This window comes from Anomaloglossus baeobatrachus, chromosome 3 (assembly GCF_048569485.1).
Source record: "Anomaloglossus baeobatrachus isolate aAnoBae1 chromosome 3, aAnoBae1.hap1, whole genome shotgun sequence".
NCBI classification, from domain to species: domain Eukaryota; kingdom Metazoa; phylum Chordata; class Amphibia; order Anura; family Aromobatidae; genus Anomaloglossus; species Anomaloglossus baeobatrachus.
Genome location: NC_134355.1, coordinates 640,771,165 through 640,791,851, shown reverse-complemented (window position 1 = coordinate 640,791,851; position 20,687 = coordinate 640,771,165). Strand labels below are relative to the sequence as shown.

Genomic DNA, 20,687 nt, shown 5'->3' with positions numbered 1-20,687 from the left:
CAGATTTTAGTCAGCAGTAGCTGCTGACTATTTCGGATGGAAGAAAAGAGGGCCCATATAGGGTCCCCAGCATGCTCCCTTCTCACCCGTGGATGGTGTTGTAAGGTTGAGGTACCTATTGCTGGTACAGGGGCTGGAGCCCCACATGCTGTTTTCCTTCCACATCCCCTTGTAGGGCTCTGTGGAAGTGGGATCCTGCCGGCCTCTAAGCTCTGACGCCGGGCTCCATCCACAGACCCATAGAACCTGATGGATTCGGAGCATGAGTACAATCAGGGACATGGCCCTGCATCATACAGGTACTCTGTGTCCCCGGCAGGCACAGACACACTCCGGGCTGGCTGGGTGTTGTAGTGCGCCGGGGACCGTAACGTGGGAGTTAGTGTCCCTACAGTTTACTGGGGGACTTTGTAGTGTGGGAACGCAGCGCCGACCCCCACTGGACCGGGCGGCGCTGCTGTGACTTGTAGTGCGCCGGGGACACGCCGACCGCGCTTTTACGGCGGCGGCGTTTATAAATCCAGTCCCCGGCTTTTGCGGCCTAGCTCCGCTTCGTTCCCGCCCCCACCCTGTCAATCAGGGTAGGGGAGAGACGCTGTTTCACCGCAGCGACGAGGGCTGGAGCCTGATTTACATGCTCCAGCCCTCTCACTAGGCACAGAGGGAAGCAGGCTTCCCGCTCTTAGCCAGGAACGCCCAGGGCCCGCCCCCCCTCCTCTCTCAGGACGCCGGCAGCCATTACATGCAGTCTGGCTGGAGGAAGGACGCAGGCTCTGGGAGACCTGGACTAGGGGGCTTTTGGATACCACACACCCGCTCTTAAGCGGGCGGTAAGCGGCGTTTCAGCTGGCCCCTCTAGTGCCTCAGTGTGTATTGGTGTACTGTGCACCAGATATATATATTTAGTTATTGCTTGCACTGTGAGGTCGCTTCCTGGCTGGATACCCCAGATCGCTCTGAGGAGGCAGCAACATGTCATCCACAAAACGCAAGGCTGCCAAGGCTAGGGCTGTGTACACTGCGTGTGCTGCATGTGGGGCTGCTCTACCAGCAGGTTCCAAAGACCCCCATTGTGTGCAATGCTCAGATCCGGTGCTGCTTCGCCAGCCGGAGTCCGGAGGGGTAGTGACCCAGGCTGAGACGCTTGTAAGTCCTGCCCCGGTGTCAGGGACAGACTTTGCAGCTTTTGCTGATGGAATGTCTGTGACTATGGCAAAAATCCTTGAAACTTTGCAATCCATGACTGGGGCTCAGTCTATGGACACGGCGAGGTCTCTGTCCTCTAATCCCCCTCAGTTGGAATTAATCCAGACTGCAAGGGGGTCCCCGGCTTCCCAGGCTGAGTATTATGACTCAGATGATAGCCCCAGCCACCCTAAGCGAGCTCGCTGGGAAAGACCCTCAACGTCATCACACTGCTCAGGGTCTCAGCGCAATCAGTCGCCCTGTGATGCGTCTGAAGAGAGTGATCAGGAGTCTTATCCTGGAACCCCTCTCAATCTGGATACCCCGGATGGGGACGCCATGGTAAACGATCTTATCTCAGCCATCAATAGGCTGTTGGATATTTCTCCCCCAGCCCCTTCTGCAGAGGAGGCAGCTGCAGAGCAGGAGAAGTTTCGTTTCCTCTATCCCAAGCGTAAATTGAGTGCTTTCTTGGATCACTCTGACTTCAGAGAATCAATCCAGAAACACGACGCTCATCCAGAAAGGCGTTTCTCTAAACGTTCTAAGGATACACGTTTTCCTTTCCCCCCTGAGGTGGTCAAGCGCTGGACCCAGTGTCCAAAAGTAGACCCCCCGATTTCCAAACTTGCAGCTAGATCCATAGTTGCAGTGGAGGATGGCGCTTCACTTAAGGATGCCAATGACAGACAGATGGACCTTTGGTTAAAATCTGTCTATGAAGCTATCGGCGCGTCGTTTGCTCCAGCATTCGCAGCCGTATGGGCGCTACAAGCTATTTCAGCTGGTTTGGCAAAAGTGGATGCTATCATACATCCAGCGGCGCCGCAAGTGGCGTCCCTTACCTCGCAGATGTCTGCGTTTGCGTCTTACGCTATCAATGCGGTCCTAGAATCTACCAGCCGCACCTCAATGGCGTCCGCCAATTCGGTAGTTTTGCGCAGAGCCTTGTGGTTAAAGGACTGGAAAGCAGATGCTGGTTCCAAAAAATGTTTAACCAGCTTGCCTTTATCTAGAGATAGACTGTTTGGCGAGCCATTGGCTGACATCATTAAACAGTCCAAGGGTAAAGACTCTTCCTTACCCCAGCCCAGATCAAACAAACCTCAGCAGAAAAAATGGCAGCAGAGGTTTCAGTCCTTTCGAGGTTCGGGCAAGACACAATTCTCCTCGTCCAAAGGGACTCAGAGGACGCAAAGAGTCTCAGATTCCTGGCGGGCTCACGCACGCCCCAAGAAAGCAAATGGTGGAACCGCTTCCAAAGCGGCTACATCATGACTTCCAGCCCCCCCCCTCCGCATCTCCGGTTGGGGGCAGGCTCTCCCGCTTTTCCGATATTTGGATGTCACAGGTCAAAGACCGGTGGGTGACAAACATTTTGTCTCGCGGGTACAGAATCGAGTTCAGTTCTCGTCCTCCAGCTCGGTTCTTCAGAACCTCCCCACATCCAGACCGAGCAGATGCCCTGCTGCAGGCGGTGGACTCCCTAAGAGCGGAAGGAGTAGTGGTTCCTGTACCGCCTCAGGAACAAGGGCGAGGGTTTTACTCCAATCTCTTTGTGGTTCCAAAAAAGGACGGCTCGTTCCGTCCTGTTCTGGATCTAAAGCTGCTCAACAAAAGGTCCCGGCATTCATGGCGAGGTCGCGCGATCAAAGAGCTCTGGCGGCAGACGCATTAGTTCAAGATTGGTCGCAGTTCCGGCTCTCATACGTCTTCCCACCTCTGGCACTCTTGCCCAGAGTGTTACGCAAGATCAGATCCGATTGCAGCCGCGTCATACTCGTCGCCCCAGACTGGCCGAGGAGGTCGTGGTATCCGGATCTGTGGCATCTCACGGTCGGTCGACCGTGGTCACTGCCAGACCGACCAGACTTACTGTCCCAAGGGCCGTTTTTCCATCAGAATTCTGCGGCCCTGAACCTGACTGTGTGGCCATTGAGTCCTGGATCCTAGCGTCCGCAGGATTATCTCAAGGAGTCGTAGCCACAATGAGACAAGCTAGGAAGTCAACGTCTGCTAAGATCTACCACAGAACGTGGAAGATTTTCTTATCCTGGTGCTCTGCACAGAGAGTATCCCCTTGGCCATTTGCATTGCCCAAATTTCTTTCCTTCCTGCAATCGGGGTTGGAAAAGGGCTTGTCGCTCAGCTCCCTTAAAGGGCAAGTCTCGGCACTATCCGTGTTTTTTCAGAAGCGTCTAGCACGTCTTCCTAAGGTGCGCACGTTCCTGCAGGGGGTCTGTCATATTGTGCCCCCGTACAGGCGGCCGTTAGATCCATGGGATCTGAACAGGGTACTAGTTGCTCTCCAGAAGCCGCCTTTCGAGCCTCTGAAGGAAGTTTCCTTTTCTCGCCTGTCACAGAAAGTGGCGTTTCTTGTTGCGATCACATCGCTTCGGCGAGTGTCGGAGCTGGCAGCTCTGTCATCCAAGGCTCCCTTCCTGGTGTTCCACCAGGACAAGGTAGTGCTGCGCCCCATTCCGGAGTTTCTCCCTAAGGTCGTATCCTCTTTTCATCTTAATCAGGATATATCCTTGCCTTCCTTTTGTCCTCATCCGGTTCACCGGTATGAAAAGGACTTACGTTTGCTAGATCTGGTGAGAGCACTCAGAATCTACATTTCCCGCACGGCGCCCATGCGCCGTTCCGATGCACTTTTTGTCCTTGTCGCTGGTCCGCGCAAGGGGTTGCAGGCTTCTAAAGCCACCCTGGCTCGATGGATCAAAGAACCAATTCTAGAGGCCTACCGTTCTGCGGGGCTTCCGGTTCCTTCAGGGCTAAAAGCCCACTCAACCAGAGCCGTGGGTGCGTCCTGGGCATTACGACACCAGGCTTCGGCTCAACAAGTGTGTCAGGCAGCTACCTGGTCGAGTCTGCACACTTTCACCAAGCATTATCAGGTGCATACCTATGCTTCGGCGGATGCCAGCTTAGGTAGAAGAGTCCTGCAGGCAGCAGTGACACCCCCGTAGGGGAGGGCTGTTTTGCAGCTCTAACATGAGGTATCTCTTTACCCACCCAGGGACAGCTTTTGGACGTCCCAATCGTCTGGGTCTCCCAATAGAGCGCTGAAGAAGAAGGGAATTTTGTTACTTACCGTAAATTCCTTTTCTTCTAGCTCTTATTGGGAGACCCAGCACCCGCCCTGTTGTCCTTCGGGATTTGTTTGTTGTTTGCGGGTACACATGTTGTTCATGTTGAACGGTTTTTCAGTTCTCCGACGTTATTCGGAGTTAATTTGTTTAAACCAGTTATTGGCTTCCTCCTTCTTGCTTTGGCACTAAAACTGGAGAACCCGTGATACCACGGGGGGGTATAGCCAGAAGGGGAGGGGCCTTGCACTTTTTAGTGTAGTGCTTTGTGTGGCCTCCGGAGGGCAGTAGCTATACCCCAATCGTCTGGGTCTCCCAATAAGAGCTAGAAGAAAAGGAATTTACGGTAAGTAACAAAATTCCCTTCTTTTTTTTCTTTCACTGCCAACAGAGCAGGTTTTGCTGCAGAAACAAAAATATGCAACGTGTGAATATTGGCTAAAAAGTGCTCAGTTAGGCCTAAGGCTATGTGCACACGTGTGCGCTCTGCACCCCACCTAAAAGGTGCGCTTCAGAGCGCAGCTGAAAAGCTCCGTTCTGAAGCGCATGGTGCCGGCAGAGAACGTGTGCTTTGCCATAGACAGAGCAGGAGCTGCCGGCAAAGCGCACAGAAGAAGTGACGTGTCACTTCTTAGAACGCGTGCTTCGGGCAGCAGCCAAAGCGCTGCGCTCTAAGACGCCACGTGCGCACGGCCCCTGCACAATCTCCATAGATTATGCAGGGGACGCAGGACGCATGCAGTTACGCTGCGCTACAAAGCGCAGCGTAACTGCATGTATTACGCACACGTGCGCACATAGCCTAAGCCACACGGCGAGAAAAATGGTGCGAGTGGAGTGTGATAAAACATCGCATTCCCCTCGGACCAATATTGGCCTGTGTCAGCGCACATGAGCGATTTATTTTCTCAGCCCTAATCGGACCAAGAAAACAATCGCAGCATGGTGCGGGTATAATGCGAGACTTTCTTTTGCACCCATTCAAGTGTATGGAACGAGAGAAAAATCGCACTGCACTCGCAGTACACTGGTGTAATGCAAGTGCACAGCGAGAATCGCAATAGCCGGCTACGGAGGAGAGCGGGAGATGAATCCCTCCCTCCCCTCCGCAGAACCGACCCGACCCCCGCAGCTGAGGTCCAATCGCACAGTCGGACCGCAGTCGCAGGGACACTCGCATGACACTTTGCTCCTGCTGTGCTGCCAGCGTGAGCCAAGTGTCATGCGAGGATCGCAGTAGTGCCCCGTGTGGCCCCGGCCTTATTCGCATTTGCACCGTTCTTTCTCCCTGTCACGTTTCATGGTTGTCACAATCCCATCTCTTTTTATTATTGAAGCTTCTGCCGGCCAAAAAGTTTTGGGAGCCCGAAGACCCGGCCAAAGATGGACAGAAAGGGATGTTCCTTCCAGACGAATGGCGGGAGACCACGTGGGGAGCGTCTCGTAAGTACTGAATGCGGATCCTTCATATAAATACATACAACTTGCTAATACAAAGGTGCCATAATGATATTTGCCAGGTCCTCGGATACCTTCAGCTTTGTGGAGAGCTCTTCCTGGGCCAACAAAAGGAATGGCCAAGATGAGCGGCCACCTGCACGCAGCAGCAATGACTTGTGGACACAGGAAAGGGTCTTCTGCAGTGTATACAGGCCTAACAATACACTTTTCTTGAGTTGGCCAAACCATTTCTAAATTAGACTCTGCCCCAGAATGATACTCAATCATGACTCTTCCATTCCCAGATCTCCAGAGTCGGTGTGTCCGATGAGCCAGTGACAGTGTGCACCGTATACAGCGGACATAGTGCACAAAATGAAATAATCTTCATGGGGTTGTTCACTACTTGTATATATTGATCTCCAATCCCAGTGTAGGTCATGGGGGGGGGGGGTCCGACACCCACATCCCTTCTGATAATCTGTGATCATGTCCCTAGTGGCCACTACTGGTACTGCGCACACAAGCTCCTGCTGATAGCATCACAAATCAGCTGTTATCGGACTCCCACCCACCTTGTGTTTTATATATTGAAGAATGATGCCTTTATATTGATTCCCCCTAGTCGGTGTTGCATTACTTGCCACATTCACTACTACTTTTCCTGGGCTCGGTGCATCATGTTGTCTGGTTCCTCTCCAGTCCTTCCTATGAAGGCTCATTGTGTATGAACCTTTTATCCCCAAATACGCGTCCTAATGTAAAATGTCAGATCCCTGGTGTTATAGGGGCCATGGCCGAATTTATCCTGCGTCCCTTCGATGTCTAGCTAGATAAGCAGCAGTGCTTGATAAGAGTTGATGGTGGTATTCTTCTATTAAATGCTCTTTACCGATTTTAACCTTTAGAATCTGCCCCATAATCAGTGCAGGGAATTTATACCATTTGGTCCTGGTCACAATAATACTGGGCTATGGATGATTTTGTGCCCGAGGGGTGATTGCAGGAGCCACAGAGAACACACTACAGTATTCAAATCAGAAATTATACTTATGACCCATTTGTGACACCTAACGTATTTTTCGTTTTATAAGACGCACCCCAAATTTAGAGAATAAAAATAAGAAAAAATAATTTTTAAAATTAGGGTGCGTCTTATAATCTTAGTGCGTTTTAATTCTAATGGTCACCGGGGGGAAGCAGCGGTGGTGGAGCGGCTCAGGAAGGTTACGAGTCGGGGTGATGCTGCAGGCTCAGAGGAGGGGGTGTTGCCGCTCATGCGGATCGGCAATACTGCGGGCTCGGGGGTGTCCCACCGGGCACCATTGATCTGCCGGCACGCTGTGGGGGTGTCGTCACTTCAGCGGCGAATGCCATTGATCTGCCGGCAGGCTGCAGGGGGTGTCACTGCAGTGGAGCGACTCAGGAGGGTCACATGACAGCAAGTGCCATTGATCTTATTTCCCGGATCCGTACATTCCTTTCCCAAGAAACTGCAAAAACCCTAGTGCATGCCCTTATTATCTCGCGCCTAGATTATTGCAACCTCCTGCCCTGTGGCCTCCCTTCTAACAGTCTCGCACCCCTACAATTTATTCTAAACTATGCTGCCCGACTAATCCACTTATCCCCCGCTACTCCCCGACCTCTCCTCTCTGCCAGTCCCTTCACAGGCTTCCCATTGCCCAACGACTCCAGTTCAAAAGCCTAACCATGACCTACAAAGCCATCCACAACCTATCCCCTCCTTACATCTGTGATCTAGTCTCCCGGGACTTACCTGCACGTAACCTCCGATCCTCACAAGATCTCCTCCTCTACTCCCCTCTCATCTCCTCTTCCCACAATCGCGTACAAGATTTCTCCCGTGCCTCCCCCATACTCTGGAACGCTCTGCCACTACACATCAGACTCTTGCCTACCTTGACAAGCTTCAAAAGGAGCCTGAAGACCCCACCTCTTCCAACAAGCCTACAACCTGCCGTAACCCTCTCTCTGATACAGCGGCGCACAACCAGCTCTACCCTCACCTACTGAACCCTCACCCATCCCTTGTAGACTGTGAGCCCTCGCGGGCAGGGACCTCTATCCTCTTGTACCTGTCTGTGCCTTGTATTGTTTATGATTATTGTACTTGTCCCTATTATGTATACCCCTTTCACATGTAAAGCGCCATGGAATAAATGGCGCTATAATAATCTAACTGCGGGCTCTGTTGAATCATCCGCGGTTGACAAGATGGACTTCAAGAAAATGGCCGCGGAGGCGGCGCATGCGCAGATAGAGCTCTGCAGTTCGCCGCCAGATCAATGGTGCCCGCTGCCAGAACACCCCCACAGCCCGCTGGTAGATTAATGGCGCCCGCCGTGACACCCCGAGTCCATCCTGTGACCCTCCTGAGCCACTCCACTGATCCTTCAAGCCCTCAGTATCATTGACCCTGCCTCCTTTGATCCTGCTCTGCTGCCCCGGTAAGCCATATCTGGATTATAAGATGCACCCCTATTTTACCCCTAGTTTTGGGGGGAAATAAAGTGCGTCTTATAATCTGGAAAATACGGTAAATACAGACCCCTAAATAAAATGATGGTCCCTAGACCAGTATAATCTAACCCTAGAATCCTCCCTACTAAGTCCTGGTGCTCTCCATAAGTCAAAACCATGCTCCATAGAGCCCGTGGAATGGGAAACCATAGTTCGTAGGTCCCGTGGAAAGGTGTCTCATGCTGCCACCTGGTCTGCTGGGCACTGAGGAGGGGTAACCTGAAAATGCACATCTTTTCCTTTCCAAGAAGATCTTGGTTAGGCGAAATATCCAAAGTCTTGTGTCAAGGCTCGTTGTAATGTCCATCGTTGGAGCTGATTTACTAATGTAGACTGGACAGGATTCTGGAGAATGCGTCTATAAATCTTCCCCCGATAACTTTATTAGCCGTCTCTTGGAATAAAACGTATTTGCAGGTTGTAATTTTGGAAGTGTCTCTGATTCCTATTTCCCATCGTTCTTCTCTTCCAGACCATTCCATGTCGCAGCCCATCATGGTGCAGAGGAGACCCGGACACGGCTTTCAGGGAAATCATGATGTCAACTCTGTGCTGTCTCCGCGCTCAGAGAGCGGCGGGCTGGGAGTGAGCATGGTGGAGTATGTCCTCAGCTCCTCACCAGCCGATAAGCTCGACCCAAGATTCAGGAAAGGAGCCTACGTGAGTGTGCGGTGTGGGGACCGGAGGTTTTATGTCCGAGGATTTGATTAGTGAGGGGTCTGGGTGCTGAGACCCCCATGGATGCAAAAGTAAAAAGCAAAGAAGCTCAGTGCAGTGGCCGTTCTCAGATATTGCACCTCAGCTCCTATAAAACTAAAAGGAGTCAGAGAACGGACCCCAGCTCTGCCGATCCGTGGGGGGTGCCGAATGTCGAACCCAAATTGATCTGATATTGATTTCCTATCCTTGGGCTGTTAGGATGTATCACGCCACATTAGCAGGAATGGGGGTGAAGACTGGTTACATCTCCAGTTATTATTATTATTATTATTTATTATTATAGCGCCATTTATTCCATGGCGCTTTACAAGTGAAAGAGGGTATACGTACAACAATCATTAACAGTACAAGACAGACTGGTATAGGAGGAGAGAGGACCCTGCCCGCGAGGGCTCACAGTCTACAGGGAATGGGTGATGGTACAATAGGTGAGGACAGAGCTGGTTGCGCAGTGGTCTACTGGGCTGAGGGCTATTGTAGGTTGTAGGCTTGTCGGAAGAGATGGGTCTTGAGGTTCCTCTTGAAGCTTTCCACTTTCCAGTTGTCTCCTGTAAGACATGTAATCCTTAGTGTGAACAGGACCACCATTAGCATTAGCTCAAAATCTCTCACCTTATTTCCCCCTCGTACATTTAGCAGCATGAACTTCACTTGTATCTACAGGGCGCAAGAGACTGCGATTTGGATGGACCAGAGAAGGTAGAGCAGAAAAGCAAAACATCCCCATTTGAAGAAGAAAAGAAACGTGACCTGATGGACGGCGATGACGTCTCCAAATTAAACGGCCGTGGACTTCCTAACGGGATCGATGCAGACTGCAAGGACTTTAAGTAAGTAGTGACGGACAAGAATACGTGGCGTCGTGACCATCGGACCTCTCTTGCGTGGTCATATGTAATGTCTATTGTGTTTGTGATTTTATGTGTGTGTGTGTGTGTGTGTAGATAGAGAGAGAGAGAGAGAGAGAGATTGATTATATATATCTAATTATTTATATATATATATATATATATATATATATATATATATATATATATAATTATTTATATATATAATTATTTATATATGTGTATATATGTGTGTGTATATATATATATATGTGTATATATATATATATATATATATATATATATATATATATATATATATATATATATATATATATATATATATATATATATATATATATATATATATATATATATATATATATATATATATATATAATATTTTAATTTAATATAATATGTGTTTTGTTTATTTATTTTTCTGGTCCCTCTGCAGCCGCACTCCAGGAAGCCGGCAAGCTTCTCCAACAGAAATAGCAGATAGAATAGGCCAGAACCAAAATGTGAGTGAGGGGTTAGGGCAGCTGTCAAATCCTATGGTCAACAAGCCCCTCACAGACGAGTTTGGTGGTCATGAAGGTCAGAACCTGGATGGCATAGAACATGTTGGTCTGGATTCACTGCAGTTTGACTACCCCGGGAACCCGCTACCAATGGACTCTGCAGGAGGTGGTGTTGGGCTGTTCGACTACAACACCCAGCAGCAGGTTGGTTTTCCAGTGCTATCTTTGCTGCTTGAATATTGAATATGCCCTGTGCGCACGCTGCGGTTTTGCTGCAGAAAATGTTCATAACTTTGCTGCAGTCCTTCCCCAGCAAAACCTATGGCAATTTTTTTTTTTTTCCCTTCTTCACCAACAGGTTTTGCTGCAAGTTTTCTGCAGCAAAAAGAATGAGCATGTCACTTCTTTTCCGCAGGTACATGTGGTATTTGCCATAGATAATGGTCAAAAACCGCAGGGAATAACCCACGGAAAAAAATACAGTAAAACCGCTTGCAGTTTGCTGCGAGTTCCATTTTCTAGTCCGCACAGGGCCTTAAATAGCCCATGTCCCCAGGTGCAGTTTTTTTTTTTTGTTTTTTTTTTTATAACATTACTCCCCTGAGTCTCCGCCGCGGCTATGTTCCTCAGCGCTGACGTCCTGTAGCCTGCATCTGAGCTCCACGGCTCTCCCCAATTTGAGCCACCGAGCCCACTGATTAGCTGCAGCGCTGTTGACGTGACCTCAGTGATGCCTATAACCTCATACATCAGCAGCCAGTGGTGGAGAATCAGTGCTGGAGAAGTGGATTTCAGATTTTAATTTTTTTATTTTTTTTTTTTAATTGCTTTTTGGCTTTTTACACTTAAGTACTTTGCAGGATTACCACTCTTATCATGTTTAATTTTGTCAAATAATTTCTCTTCCTCCCCCCCCCCCCCCCCATCCCCCACGCGCAGCTCTTCCAGAGGACTAATGCATTAACAGTTCAGCAATTAAATGCAGCCCAGCAACAGCAGCAGCAACAATATGCATTGGCGGCAGCGCAGCAGCCTCACATCGGTACGTGGATTCTATCTATCTAGGCTAATGTAAAGCGCAGGCTATATGTTATAATACTCGGACCGGTCAGGGTGTGACACCCGACACCTGCTGTTATCTACACTGCTCCGTTCAGGGTGTAGCTGCCGGGAGCTGCACATCCGCTCCTGTTCATTTGGCGGCACCAATCTGATATTTATGAACTATTCCCATATTAATGTCCAGACAGCCCCTTTTTAAAGGGAGCCTTTCACCAGATTTTTTGACCATAAGCTGTGGCCTCCAAAAGTGAGCTGTTATATACAGCATTCCAGAGTACTGTATATAAGAGCTCAGGCCGCGCTGTATAACATAAATATACTTTTATTATACTCACCAATGGGGCTTTCCGGTCCGATGGATGTCGCTGCTCTTCGATCCGGCGCCTCCTCTCTGCTGCGATTGTTGTCCTCCTTTTACTCAGCCTTGTGTGGACAATGTGTCCTTCGCAGGCACACTTCACTCTGCCCTGCTTACGGCAGATCAAAGTATTGTAGTGCGCATGCGCGGACGGTCTGTGATCTTTCCTTACGCCTGCACATTTCAGTACTTTGATCTGCCCTCAGGAGGGCAGAGAGAAGTGCGCCTGTCCTATGTTATCCATCCTGGGCTAGGTAGGAGGACAGCGATCACTGTAGAGAGGAGGTGCTGGACCGGAGAGCAGTGACGCCTATTGAACAAGACCTCTCCATAGGTGAGTATAAGTGTTTTTTACGTTCTACGCTGAAGCCTGCTCTCTTATATACAGTACTAGAAGGTGGCCCGATTCTACGCATCGGGTATTCTAGAATTTACGTATTGTGTAGTTAATGTATGATTTTTGTTATATATATATATATAGATGATTTTTGGTTTTTTTTTATTGAAAAATTATATATATATGGATGTTGTGTGTAGTTGCCAAGTGTTTGTGTAGGGCGTACATGTTCTGGGTGTTGTCTGGGTGTGGCGGGGTGTGAGAGCGGTGTTGTATGTGTGTTGCGTTGTGTGTTGCGTTGTTTGTAGAGCGCTGTGTGTCTGCAGTGTTGTCTGTGTGTGTGTGTGTGTGTGTGTGTTTTGGGGGGAGGTATGTTTTGTGCAATGTGTGTTTCTTTGTCGCTCCATTGGGAGACCCAGACAATTGGGTGTATAGCTATTGCCTCTGGAGGCCACACAAAGTATTACACTTAAAAGTGTAAGGCCCCTCCCCTTCTGGCTATACACCCCCAGTGGGATCACTGGCTCACCAGTTTTGTGCTTTGTGCGAAGGAGGCAACACATCCACGCATAGCTCCACTTTTTAGTCAGCAGCAGCTGCTGACTATGTCGGATGGAAGAAAAGAGGACACATATAGTGTCCCCAGCATGCTCCCTTCTCACCCCACTGTATGTCGGAGGTGTTTGTAAGGTTGAGGTACCCATTGCGGGTACGGCGGCAGGAGCCCACATGCTGATTCCTTCCCCATCCCTTTTTACAGGGCTCTGGGTGAAGTGGGATTTACCGGTCTCCAGGCACTGAGACCGTGCTCCATCTACAGCCCCTGGAGAAGATGCTGGATGGAGCGGAGTACATCAGGGACATGGCCCTGCTTCCTCAAGGTACTCTGTGTCCCCGTGCATTTGGCGCTCACACCGCAGCATGCTGGGTGTTGTAGTGCGCCGGGGGACATCAGCGCTGCGGCGCCTGTGCCATGGCCTCATTCAGCTTTGCTGAAGCAGGCTCACTTATGGGAATTGGTCGCGCCGGCCGCTGGGACTGCGGCGCGGCTGGCACTTGTAGTGCGCCGGGGACTTCAGCGCGGCCTGCGCTTTTACGGCGGCCGCGCTGATAACTAGAGTCCCCGGCTTTTGCGGCCTGCTTCCGTTCGTTCCCGCCCCCAGACCTGCCAGTCAGGAGAGGGGCGGGACGCTGGCCACTTCCAGGAATCGGTCGCGCCGGCCGCTGGCAGCGGCGCGGCTGGCACTTGTGGTGCGCCGGGGACTTCAGCGCGGCCCGCGCTTTTACGGCGGCCGCGCTGATAACTAGAGTCCCCGGCTTTTGCGGCCTGCTTCCGTTCGTTCCCGCCCCCAGACCTGCCAGTCAGGAGAGGGGCGGGACGCTGGCCACTTCTATGAATCGGTCGCGCCGGCCGCTGGAACTGCGGCGCGGCTGGCACTTGTGGTGCGCCGGGGACTTCAGCGCGGCCCGCGCTTTTACGGCGGCCGCGCTGTTAACTCGAGTCCCCGGCTTCTGGGCCTAGTCTCCCTTCGTTACCGCCCACAGCCCTGACAGTCAGGGTAGGGGCGTGACGCTGCATAGAGCAGAGCTGAGAGCTGGAGTATGTTTTGCATACTCCACCCCTCTCACTGTGTGCACTGTGAATCCGGATTCCCGCACTTTCTCAGGCACGCCCACGGCTTCCTTCTCTACAAGGACACCGGCAGCCATTAGTGTCAGTTTCTGTACGATACAGAGACAAGTGTGGAAGACCCTGGCATTCTGATAGTCACACAATCGCTGTAACAGGCGTTAAGCAGCACCTGTGGTGCTAACCCCACTAGTGCAGAAGTGCACTTATAGATATGCTTGTACTATATACATTGCACTGTTTGGTCGCACGTTGTATATACCCTCCTGGATTATGCGGAGGAGTTATCAGCATATTCTCTGTGTAAAACAAAGGTGCAGAACCACATGTTTTTCTATACAGCTGGTACAGCATGTACGGCTATACGGCCGGCAGGTACATAGACTCCCATTGTATGCACTAATGGCCAGGGGATGAGGACGGTGTCTGCAGTATTTACTGACAGTTTTTCTGAGACTATGGCTATGATACTAGAAGCCTAGCAGTCCGGACATGTCTCTCACAATATGGGCACTGTTGAATCATTGATCCATGGCCCCCCTCAGTGTGAATAACTAACAGCTCCGGGAATGTCACACGCATCCCAGAGTCACGGCTCTGCACGGACGTCAGTCCCAGACAGCCTAAGTGGGCTCGCTATGAGCGGCCTCGGTTTCATCAGGGTCCTAACAGAAGGACTCGCTGTGTAATGAGGCGGAAGTAGCGGCTCAGGATTCTGATCCTGAAACCGCTCTCAATCTGGATACACCTGATTGTGACGCCATAGTAAATAATCTTATAGCGTCCATCTATAGAATGTGGGTTATTTCTCACAGCTCCTCCAGTGGAGGAGTCAGCTTCACGTATTTTTCTGGACCACTCTGCCTTCAGAGAGGCAGTCCAGGAACACCACGCTTCTCCAGATATGCGCTTCTCCAAACGGCTTAGGATACACGTTATCCCTGTCCCCTGACTTGGTCAAGGACTGGACCCAATGTCCCGAGCGGCATCCTCCAATCTCCAGGCTTGTAGCTAGATCCATAGTTGCAGTGGGAGATGGAACTGCAAACTCAAAGATGCCACTGACAGACAGATGGATCTCTGGTCGAAAGCCATCTATGAGGCTGTCGGCGCACCGTTGGCTCCGGCATTCTCTCCCTTGGGGCACTCCAAGCTATTTCAGCTTGTCTTACACAGATTGACACGGTTACACGTACATCTGTGCCGCAGGTGGCATCCTTAACCTCTCAAATGTCTGCATTTGTTTCTTACGCGATTCAGGTTGTCCTGGACTCTGCGAACCGTGCGGCGGTAGCCTCCGCTACTCCGTGTTTTTAAGCAGAGCCTGGTCTGCTCGTTAAGTGAATGGAAGGCAGATTCTGCTTCCAAAAAAGGTTGCCTAACCAGTTGCCTTTTTCTGCTGACCGACTGTTTGGTGAGCGTTGGATGTAACCATCAAACAGTCCAGGGGTAAGGATTCATCCTTTCCTCAGCCCGGACACAACAAACCCCAACAGAGCAAGAGGCAGTCGGGGTTTTCGGCCTTTTCGAGGCTCGGGCAGGTCCCATTTTTCCTCGTCCAATGTGGACTCAAAAGGATCAGAGGAGCTAAGATTCTTAGCGGGCTCAGTCTCGCCCAAAAAAGCGACAGTCTGAAAACCCGCTTCCAAGGCGGCTTCCTCATGACTTGCGGCCTCGGTCGGTAGCAGGCTCTCCCGCCTTGGCGATATTTAGCTACCATAGGTCAATGACCATTGAGTGTGAGACATTCTGTCTCACGGGTACAGGATAGAGCTCACTTCTCGTCCTCCAACTCGATTCTTCAGAATTTCTCCACCTCCCGGCCGGGCCGCTGCTCTTCTGCAAACAGGGTGCACTCTATAGGCAGAAAGAGTGATGACCCCCGTTCCTCTTCAGGAACAAGGTCACGGTTTTTACCCCAAATTCTTTGCGGTACCTATAACAACGGGCCGTTCCGTCCCGTTCTGGATCTAAAAATGCTCAGCAAGCTCGTGGACACCAGGCGGTTCCGGATGGAATCCCTCCGCCATGTCATCGCCTCAAGGTCCCAAGGATATTTCCTAGCATCATTAGGCATCAAGGATGCTTATCCGCACGTGCCGATTGATCCAGAGCACTAGCGTTTCTTCGCTTCGTTATAGGAGACGAACACCCTCTGTTCGTAGCTCTACCTTCCGGCTAGCGACAGTCCAACTGGTCTTCGCCAAGGTCAGGGCGGCAGTAGTCACAGTCCTGCACTCTCAGGGTCACTCTGTGGTCCCGTATTTAGACGATCTACTTGTCAAGGCACTCTCTTAGGAAACATGCCAACACTGCCCGAACGTTGCGCTGGAGACTCTCTAGAGTTTTGGGTGGATCATCAACTTTTTAAAGTCAGATCCGACCCCGACCCTATCGATAACATATCTAGGCATAGAGTTTCTTACTCTCTCAGCGATAGTGAAGCTGCCGCTAGACAAACAGCATTCACTACGGGCTGCAAGCTCTTCTTTAAGAACCAGTCGCACACATTGAGACGCCTCATGCACTTCCTACGTAAGATGGTAGCAATGGAGGCAGTTCCTTTCGCGCAGTTTTACTGCGTCCACTACAATGGGACATTCTCCGCCAATGGGACGAGGAGTCGACGTCCCTCAACAGAGTCGTCGTTCTTTCTCAGGCGGCCAAGGAATCTCTACGGTGGTGGCTTCTTCTCACCTCTTGGTCAAAAAGAAGGTCCTTCCTTTCCCCGTCCTGGGCGATAGTTACGACAGACGCGAGTCTATCAGGGTGGGGAGCAGTTTTTCTCCACTACAGCGCTCAGGGTACGTGGACTCAGCAAGAGTCCACTCTTCAGATCAATGTTCTTGAACACAGAGCAGTGTATCTTGCCCTACAATCCTTCCAACAGCGGCTGGAAAGCAAGCATATCCGACTTCAGTCGGACAGCTCCACAGCGGTGGCATACATCAACCACCAAGGAAGAACGCGCAACCGGCAAGCCTTCCAGGAAGTCCGGCAGGTTCTGATGTGGGTGGAAGACACGGCATCCACCATATCCACAATTCACATCCCAAGTGTGGAAACTAGGAAGCTGACTTCCTAAGTCGCTGAGGTGTGGCCGAAAGAGTATGGTCTCCTCACCCGGACGGGTTTCAGGAGATCTGGCACCGCTGACAGAGGCCGGACGTCGATCTAAGGGCGTCACGGCACAACAACAATGTGCCAGCTTCATGGCACGGTTTCACAATCATCGAGCTCTGGCGGCAAACGCCTTAGTTCAGCATTGGTCGCAGTTCCAGCTACCTTAGGTGCCACCTCTGGCATTGTTGCCCAGAGTACTGCGCTAGATCAAGACCGACTGCGGCCGCGCCATCCTCGTCGCTACAAATTGGCCGAGGATGTTGTGGTACTCGGTTCTGTGGTGCCTCACGGTAGGCTAACCGGGGGCACTACCAGACCAATCAGACTGGCTGTCTCAAGGGCCATTCTTCCATTTGAATTCTACGGCCCTCAACCGGATGGTGTGGCATTGAGTCCTGGAACCTAGTGTCGTCAGGATTACCTCAGGACGTGGTTGCCACCATGAGACAGGCTAGCATACCAACGTCCGCCAAGATTGACCACAGGACGTGGAAGATGTTCTTATCTCGGTGCTCGGCGCAGGGTGTTTCTCCCTGGCCGGTTGCATCGTCTATGTTTCCTTCCTTCCTGCAATCTAGGTAGGAAAATGGGTTGTCGCTCAGTTCCCTTTAGGGACAAGTCTCAGCGCTATCTGTATTTTTTCAGAAACGACGACTTCCTCAGGTACGCACGTTCCTACGGGGAGTTTGTCTTCTCAGCACTCCGTACAAGCGGCCGTTAGAGCCCTGAGATCTGAACAAGGTTCTAATTGCTCTCCAGATGCCGCCTTTCGAGCCTTTGAAGGATGTCTCCCTTCCCGTTTTTCACGGGAAGTGGCCTTCTAGTAACGGTCTCGTCTCTTAGGAGAGTTTCCGAGCTAGCAACGCTCTCATACAAACTCCCTTCCTGGTCCTTCACCAGGACAGGGTAGTTCTGCGTCCGGTTCCGGAATTTCTCCCTAAGGTGGTATCCCATTTTCATATCAATCAGGATATCACCTCACCTTCTTTGTGTCCTCGTCCAGTCCATCAATTTCAGAAAGATTTGCATCTGTTGGTTCTGGTGAGAGCACTCAGGTTCTACTTCCCGCATGGCGCTCCTGCGCCACCCGGATGCACTCTTTGTCCTTGTCGCTGGTCGGCGTAAACAGTCGCAAGCTTCCAGATCCACCCTTGCTCGGGGGCTCGAGGAACCAATTCTTGAAACCTACAGTTCTACTGGGCTTCTGGTTCTCTCAAGGCCGAAGGCCCATTCTACCAGAGCCGTGGGTGCATCCTGGGCATTACGGCACCAGGCTACGGCTCAGCAGGTGTGTCAGGCACCCACCTGGTCGAGTCTACTTACTTTTACCAAGCATTATCAGATGCATACCTACGCTTCGGCAGACGCCAGCCTAGGTAGATAAGTCATTCAGGCGGCGGTTGGCCACCTGTAGGAGAGGGCCGTTTGACGGCCCTATCATGAGGTATTCTTTTACCCACCCAGGGATTGCTTTTGGACATCCCAATTGTCTGGGTCTCCCAATGGAGCGACAAAGAAGAAGGGAATTTTGTTTACTTACCGTAAATTCCTTTTCTTCTAGCTCCAATTGGGAGACCCAGCACCCGCCCTGTTTTCTCGGGGTTTTTCTGTTTTTTCGGGTACACATGTTGTTCATGTGGTATGGTTCAGTTCTCCGATGTTTCCTCGGATTGAATTGGTCTTTAAACCAGTTATTGGCTTTCCTCCTTCTTGCTTTGGCACTAAAACTGGTGAGCCAGTGATCCCACTGGGGGTGTATAGCCAGAAGGGGAGGGGCCTTACACTTTTAAGTGTAATACTTTGTGTGGCCTCCAGAGGCAATAGCTATACACCCAATTGTCTGGGTCTCCCAATTGGAGCTAGAAGAAAAGGAATTTACGGTAAGTAAACAAAATTCCCTTCGTTGTGCGGTATGTGCATATATTTGTGTGTGCCGCGGTGTTTGTGTGTTGGGTGTTGTGTGTGTGCGGCGTTGTCTGTATGTGGGTGTCTGTGTAGGGCGGTGTTTGTGGTTCCCAGTGTGTGTGTGTGTGTGGTGTGGTGTGTTGTGCGGTGCGTGTGGCTGTGTGTGTGTGTGTGTGTGTTTTGGGGAGAGGTGTGCACCCCCCATTGTGCTCCATCCCGCATGCTGCGCACCCCCCATCGTGCTCCATCCCCCATGCTGCGCATTCCCGATCGTGCTCCATCCCCCATGCTGCGCACCCCCCATCGTGCTCCATCCCCCATGCTGCGCACCCCCCATCGTGCTCCATCCCCCATGCTGCGCATTCCCGATCGTGCTCCATCCCCCATGCTGCGCACCCCCCATCGTGCTCCATCCCCCATGCTGCGCACCCCCCATCGTGCTCCATCCCCCATGCTGCGCACCCCCCATCGTGCTCCATCCCCCATGCTGCGCACCCCCATCGTGCTCCATCCCCCATGCTGCGCACCCCCATCGTGCTCCATCCCCCATGCTGCGCACCCCCATCGTGCTCCATCCCCCATGCTGCGCACCCCCCATCGTGCTCCATCCCCCATGCTGCGCACTCCCAAACGTGCTCCATCCCCCATACTGCGCACCCCCCATTGTGCTCCATCCCCCATGCTGCGCACCCCCCATCGTGCTCCATCCCCCATGCTGCGCACCCCCCATCGTGCTCCATCCCCCATGCTGCGCACCCCGATCGTGCTCCATCCCCCATGCAGCGAACCCCCCATCGTGCTCCATCCCCCATGCTGCGCACCCCCCATCGTGCTCCATCCCCCATGCTGCGCACCCCCATCGTGCTCCATCCCCACTCCCCATTGTGCTCCATCCCCCATGCTGCGCACTCCCCATCGTGCTCTATCCCCCATGCTGCGCACCCCCATCGTGCTCCATCCCCCATGCTGCGCACCCCCATCGTGCTCCATCCCCCATGCTGCGCACCCCCATCGTGCTCCATCCCCCATGCTGCGCACCCCCATCGTGCTCCATCCCCCATGCTGCGCACCCCCATCGTGCTCCATCCCCCATGCTGCGCACCCCCCATCGTGCTCCATCCCCCATGCTGCGCACCCCCCATTGTGCTCCATCCCCCATGCTGTGCACTCCCCATCGTGCTCCATCCCCCATGCTGTGCACTCCCCATCGTGCTCCATCCCCCATGCTGTGCACTCCCCATCGTGCTTCATCCCCCATGCTGTGCACTCCCCATCGTGCTCCATCCCCCATGCTGCGCACTCCCCATCGTGCTCCATCCCCCATGCTGCGCACCCCCCATCGTGCTCCATCCCCCATGCTGCGCACTCCCCATCGTGCTCCATCCCCCATGCTGCGCACCCCCCATCGTGCTCCATCCCCCATGCTGCGCACTCCCCATCGTGCTCCATCCCCCATGCTGCGCACCCCCCATCGTGCTCCACAGTCACACATCAGACAGTATACACGCACACATCTGATCGCATAAACTCACACACACACCCCACTTCTCCCTGTGCCCACCGGTGGGCGGTCCCAGCAGCTGTTCTGCACGCCGTGCTCCTCTGCCGACACTCACAGATCCGATCGCATACACTCACACATCAGAACACACTCGCACACACCCGATCGCATACACGCACACACCCGATCGCATACACGCACACACCCGATCGCATACACGCACACACCCGATCGCATACACGTACACACACAGTGACGATATCGCACATATGCGCTCACACACTCCCAACATCCGGAGATACCACATGCTTCCGGCCATGTGATCCTCCGGCAGGTCCTGGAAGGTCACTGCACGCACAGTATCGCCGCCGAGAAGTAAGCGATATCACCGGATGTTGTGAGTGTGTGGATGCGATCTGATGTGTGTGTGTGTGAGGTG

The 20,687-nt window shown here is 52.1% G+C and overlaps 1 protein-coding gene across 4 annotated transcripts in view; it reads left to right on the top strand.

The window, feature by feature from the left end:
- The window catches only part of PUM2 (pumilio RNA binding family member 2), a 162,047-nt gene that overhangs the window by 31,520 nt on the left and 109,840 nt on the right, over positions 1–20,687 (top strand). For all 4 annotated transcript variants that reach the window (XM_075341143.1, XM_075341142.1, XM_075341141.1 and 1 more), the window contains exons 4-8: positions 5,615–5,720; positions 8,734–8,921; positions 9,645–9,811; positions 10,266–10,536; positions 11,272–11,374. In XM_075341143.1, the coding sequence (XP_075197258.1) occupies positions 5,615–5,720; positions 8,734–8,921; positions 9,645–9,811; positions 10,266–10,536; positions 11,272–11,374 (835 nt within the window). The remainder of the gene's footprint in view (positions 1–5,614; positions 5,721–8,733; positions 8,922–9,644; positions 9,812–10,265; positions 10,537–11,271; positions 11,375–20,687) is intronic.